A 6,018-nucleotide genomic window follows, 5' to 3' on the forward strand; every position below is an offset into this window, starting at 1 on the left:
TTGTATTGGGTGCATTAAAAATATTTTTCTTAAAAATTAATTTTCTTGGTTCTTAAGATAAATGGTCAAGAGAGTATTAATGATTCAATAGATCTTTCTATAGACGATTTGCGCCTGTGTTTGGTTGTTCTTGTGTAGTATACTTTCAATTATAATATTAGATTTCAAGTGTAGTATACTTTCATTGGTTGTTCTTGTGTAGTATAATTTCAAATGGTGAGCACCCTTCACTTCCAACGAGTTCGAGTCACCCAAGAGCAAGGTAGGGAGGGAGGGAATAAAAAAAGAAAAAAAATTTACATCGCAGATCACACTTGGTAGATTTTTGTACATCAATGGCCATGGCCCAAACTCTATCCTTTACTGTCCTTGTCATTTCTTGCTAATGAAATGAAATTTTATTTAAAAAGCCTTTGATAAAGGGACTACGTAAAGAGTGAAATTGTTACAGGGTTGGAGTTTATACAACTTCAATAGCATATCTTAGTGGTCAAGAAACAATAAGTAAACTGAAAATAAAGAATTCATTAGTCGAACCTAAACTGATATGATTTTCAGCTACTCAAACTGTTGAACACTCAATTCGGCATTCTAATATTTGATGTGGTCAAAAGAATAAACTGAGACATTGAAACATGCTTCGCAGAGCACCACTTTACAGATCCATGAGGATAAATCATAACAGTCTCCAACAACATTTAGATAGAAATGCTGGGAGAACATCTGACAGCATACAATGGATCATATGTAACGGAAAGAAAGGAGGTTTATAGTTCCTATCTGGGCATTCTTAGAATTCGTGAATTCTATTCATATATGATTTTCCAAGGTCGTCAGTAATTTGTCCTAGAGCAAGCAGATATAATAAAGTTCAACACCACTGAAACAGTTAATTTGCAAGTGTCATGACACTATTTAGACAAAAGACATGCCAAATAATACTCACATAGTCAGCTAACTTCTGAATCGGAGCTTTTGACGTCTGTGATGTCTCAACCACCGATATAATCTGACTCAAGACTGTGTTAGAGTCTACTTTTGTAGCCTGCATGTGAAGCGAACTGTAACGACCCGACCGGTCGTTTTGAGTATTACAACCCCGTTTCCCCATTTATTGCTCAAATTGAGCTTTAGAGTTGTTGTGTGACTTGCCGGGACAATTGGTTCGGGTCCGGTGAGATTTTGGAATGAATTGAAACACTTAGTTCCAAGTTTAAAGCTTAAGTTAAAATAGTGACCGAATGTCGACTTATGTGTAAACGACCTCGGAATTTAATTCTGATGATTCCAATAGCTCCGTATGGTGATTTTGGACTTAGGGGCGTGTCCGAAAAATTATTTGAAGGTCCGTAGTGGAATTAGGCTTGAAATGTCGAAAGTTGAATTTTTGGGAAGTTTGACCGGGGGTTGACTTTTTGATATCGAGGTCAGAATCCAATTCTGGAAATTGGAATAGCTTCATTATGTCATTTATGACTTGTGTGCAAAATTTGAAGTCATTCCGGATTGATTTGATGTATTTCGGCACAAGATATAGAATTTGAAAGTTCATTAGGCTTGAATTGGAGCATGATTCGTGGTTTTAGCGTTGTTTGATGTGATTCGAGGCTTCGACTAAGTTCGTATGATGTTTTAGGCCTTGTTGGTATATTTGGTTGAGGTCCTGAGGGGCTCGGGTGTATTTCGGGGTGGTTTCGGATCATTTCTAGGCCATTCTTAGTTGCTGGTTTTTGGCCACAGACGTATGCATCGCGATCGCGGACAAATGGTCGCGATCGCCAAGAGCAATTTTGTTGTTTGGGCACTGTGAATCGCGATCGCGGAAGCCTTTTCGCGATCGCGTAGAGGAAAATCCTGCTGCACTGACCCGACTTTGGAAGCTTATATCTCGCAATCTATAAGGACTTTGGAGATGATCCAAAAATAAAAGTTGTAGCCCTTGATGTCTAGTATTCAGAAATGTAAACCAAATGTCATTTGGATTTGTGTACAAAAAGTTATGGTGGATATACTATAGGATGTCTGGGAAGAGTTTGGAAATTCTCTGTTGCACAGGGCTGCCTTTAGAAGCTTATATCTCGAAATGTATAAAGAATTGGGAGATGAGCAACAAATGAAAGTTATAGCCATTGGTGTCTAGTGTTCAAAAAGCTAAACCAATTGCAATTTGGAGTTTTGTACAAAAAGTTATGACCATTATACTAGAGGCTGTCTGGAAGAGCTGGGCATTTGTTCTTCGCGATCGTGAAGCATTTTTCGCGATCGCGGAAGGCAAATTTTGGGCTGGAAATTTTTGTTCTTCGCGATCGCGAAGCATTTTCCGCGATCGCGAAGAGTAAATGACTGAACAGAAGATAAAATCGTGGGTTTTGGTTTCTTTCTTCATTTTCGGATTTTGGAGCTCGGATTGGGCGACTTTGGAGAGGAAATTTTTCACAAAACTTGGGGTAAGTGTTCTTGACTCCCTTGTGATGATATTCCATGAATTAATATTCGTTTTTGGCGTTAGATTATTGATTTTTTTCAAAAGAAATCAAAGGAATTTCTACAATTTTATAAAAATGAATTTTCGAGATTTGAACACCGATTCGGAGTCGGATTTGAGTGAAATTAGTATGGTTGAACTTGTAATTGGATGGGTTGTCAGATTTTGTGAGTTTCGTCGGATTCCGAGACGTGGACCCCACGGGCGATTTTTGAGCTAAATTTCGAATTTTGATGGAAAATTAGCATTTTCTTATGGAATTAATTCCAATAAATTTTATTGACTGAATCAAATTAATTGTGACTAAATTCGAGCCGTTTGGAAGTTGATACGCGCAGAATGAAATTTCTGGAGCATTGCTTAGCTTGCTCGACATTGGATTTGGCTTGTTCCAGGTAAGTAACTCTTCTAATCTTGGAGTTGAGGGTATGAACCCTGAATATATGTATTTTGTGAATTGTTGGGAGGTGACGCGCATGCTAGGTGACGGACGTGTGGGCGTGCACTATAGAAATTATGACATAATTGTTTCTGTGAAATTTTGTAGTTAAATAATCTTGGCATTTTCCATGCAGTTTTATGTGTTAAAGAAATTGAACTGAAAAACATAATAAAAATCATATTGAGGCTATGTGCCAGTATTATTGGGACCCACAGAGGTCATATTGATGTGAAATATTTATTTTTAATTGAAAATTCATACTCAGTCATATTCATTTCTTTGCATATCATATCTCAGTCTCTGTTGTTATTTATTGATACATCATATCATCATTTTAGGCTATTCTCATGACATTGTGAGCCCATGAGAGAGAGACTGGAGAGATTGATGACTGAGGGAGGCCGAGGGCCTGATTGTGAGGATATTTTTGGGATCGGGTTGCACGCCGCAGCAGGCCATGTTGGCTTTATATAAATTATATTATTGCACGTGAGTTGGCCGTGCAGATCTATATATTATATTATTGCACGTGAGTTGGCCGTGCGGATCTATATATTATACTATTGCACGTGAGTTGGCCGTGCGGATCCAGATATTATTATTGTACGTGAGTTGGCCGTGCGGATCCTTATATTATTATTGCACGTGAGTTGGCCGTGCAGCACGTGAGTTGGCCGTGCGGATCCAGATATTTATATTATGGCACGTGAGTTGTTCGTGCTTATAGCGCTTGGGCTGTAGGAGCCCCTCATGAGTCTGTACACCCCCCAGTGAGCGCAGTCGACTATAAACAGGGACCGGGCTGCACGCCGCAGCAGGTATCGTATAGCGTTGAGTGATTGAGTGTGTTGAGCACAGTGAGAGAGAATGCGAGATAATGAGATTGAGTACTCTGAGAGTGTGAGTGCATGAGTGCAATCTCTGAGATACGTTGCATTGACATGCACACATGACATATATGCATAGAGATGTGTTTTCCTCATGCTGTACGATATCACATTATTCATGATTTCTCTCACATGTTGACAGATGGGCATAGTGATGCATTTGTTTTACACTGGTTATCTGGGGGGAAATGAGACATATTGTTTATTATTGAAAAGATTTTTTTTTTGAGAAATTTATTGTTTTCAAACTTATTCATATTTTGGTAATCTTCGGTATACGATTCGGGTTTTCATTGATGTACTTGAAAGGCAGAACTATTTTCAGAAGTCTGACCTTGGTAGAAGCTCGTCACTACTTTCAACCTACGACTAGGTTTGTTACTTACTCAGTACATGGGGTCGGTTGTACTGATACTACACTTCTGCACATTGCGTGCAGTTATTGGTTGTCGTTGTTGCTGTGCTCGATGGTTGCGGGATTTGAAGATGTACCTGCGTTCCTGTTGTAGCTGCCTCTTGTTCAGGGAAGCCTTAGATTTATAAAAGCTCTGTTTATGTATTATTCAAATAGACTATGTATTTATTTCATTTTCGCTTTGTATACTCTATTCTTAGAAGCTCATGATTTGTACTACCAGTTCTTGGGGATTGTATAAGATCAGGATCTTTATTCACTTAAATTGCTTTAATAATTATTAGTGAAATTGATTAGTTGGAAATTGGCTTATTTAACGGGATAGGTTAGGTGCCATCACGACTAGTTGGATTTTGGGTCGTGACACGAACCATGTAAATTGATTGTACCACCAATGACTACTGAATTGACCTCTTTCAGAACAAGAACAGATTCTCCAGTTACCATACTCTTGTTAACATGATTTGAACCCCATGTAACCACGCCATCAACAGGAACTTTTGCACCAGGCACTTTTAGTACATCACCAGGTTGAATCAACAAAGCATCTATTTCTCTTTGACCTATGACTCCTCCACCTATAGACAAATCAAACATAACTTCAAAGTGAGTCCATTGTTATCAGAATTGGTTTTTTCACTTTGGGAAAAGTTGTTGGTTGTTTACATACATTTGCCAGTAGTATATCGCATCTCTGACCGACAAAACCTGGTAGGCACTGTTATTGAAATAATAAAAGAAATTATGAATACATGTACCTTTACCTTTGACAAGCAATATAGTAGTACCTGGAGTCAGTTCTACGAGCTTTCTGATAGCATCTGATGTCTTTCCTGTTGCAAGAGTTTCCAAGTACTCTCCCAGAAGTACAAATGTTATTAACATGGCACTTGTTTCAAAGTAAGTTGGAGACCAGAATCCAGAAATTGCACCATAAAGTAGTGCATATACAGAGTAAACATAGCAAGCTGTAGTCCCCACTACAACTAAGACATCCATGTTTGTGGAACCATTTCGAAGTGCTCTTCCTGCTGCAACGTAAAAACGCTTACCAATGACAAATTGGACAACAGTCACTAAAGCCCACTTTAGCCAATCACCCATTAGGAAGGGACCACACTGCCAAAGTAATAAAGCATAAAGCATAGGTATGTTAGAGGAGCCTGGCACAAAATATAAACTTTATCCTAATAATTGTCCAGACTCCACCTTAAAATTTTCCAGTTGAACAATGGACAACAACATACTCAAGTTGGCAAATTTTGTTCTGATGGTATATTTGGATCCTTTTCAAAAACAAGACCATCATCCATAGTGTATAACCTTTTCACTACCACATACCATATTGACGAGGATCATATATGCAAACAGTTTGCACCAAATAATGCCTTTTCCGATTTTGTAAGCTACTACAACATCACTACAACTACGGGAGATGAAAGATAAAACAGGAATTCAATTCATTCCATCTCTCTTCACTATATATTACCCAAAAAAAAAACCAAAAGAAAAAGGACATCTGATATTACTGTATTTGCAGCTAAGAATTAAACAGACAGCGGAAGTCAAAGCTGAACTGATATTGATGCATGGACAAAGGACAACAGATGTTTTATATCCTTCATATCAATTTAACCACATATGTTTACCCTTAAAATTATATAGAAGTTTATTCTTCCTAATATAAGAGGATGGTAAGTTATCTCTCAAGTTGTCAGATTTATCAATAGATTATCCCTTGGAAGCATCTTTACTTGCATTTAGTCGCTTTGGTAGATTACTTTGTAGC

General features: G+C 38.1%; 1 protein-coding gene across 2 annotated transcripts; it reads right to left on the bottom strand.

The window, feature by feature from the left end:
- Positions 1-628: 628 nt before the first annotated feature.
- LOC107815044 (copper-transporting ATPase RAN1-like) lies at positions 629-5,333 on the bottom strand. Of its 2 annotated transcripts, XM_016640555.2 has the most exons (3): positions 5,018-5,333; positions 4,900-4,947; positions 629-4,807 (listed from the first exon to the last, which is right to left on the bottom strand). In XM_016640555.2, the coding sequence occupies exons 1-3, from the start codon at positions 5,331-5,333 to the stop codon at positions 4,572-4,574; spliced, it is 600 nt and encodes a 199-aa protein (XP_016496041.1). In that variant the 3' UTR covers positions 629-4,571. The 2 variants fall into 2 exon arrangements, with proteins under 2 accessions (XP_016496041.1, XP_016496043.1); XM_016640557.2 differs by lacking the exon at positions 4,900-4,947.
- Positions 5,334-6,018: the final 685 nt, after the last annotated feature.

The sequence above is a fragment of the Nicotiana tabacum genome, chromosome 15 (assembly GCF_000715075.1).
Source record: "Nicotiana tabacum cultivar K326 chromosome 15, ASM71507v2, whole genome shotgun sequence".
In the NCBI taxonomy this organism is placed as follows: Eukaryota; Viridiplantae; Streptophyta; class Magnoliopsida; order Solanales; family Solanaceae; genus Nicotiana; species Nicotiana tabacum.

Excerpts from the sequence above, each read along its gene's own strand:
- LOC107815044 (XM_016640555.2), bottom strand. The coding sequence starts at position 5,333 with ATGGGTGATTGGCTAAAGTGGGCTTTAGTGACTGTTGTCCAATTTGTC. Across the intron at positions 4,948-5,017 it reads GCTCGTAGAACTGACTCCAG|TGCCTACCAGGTTTTGTCGG; the intron begins GTACTACTATAT and ends TTTCAATAACAG. Across the intron at positions 4,808-4,899 it reads GCGATATACTACTGGCAAAT|GTGGAGGAGTCATAGGTCAA; the intron begins GTATGTAAACAA and ends ATTTGTCTATAG.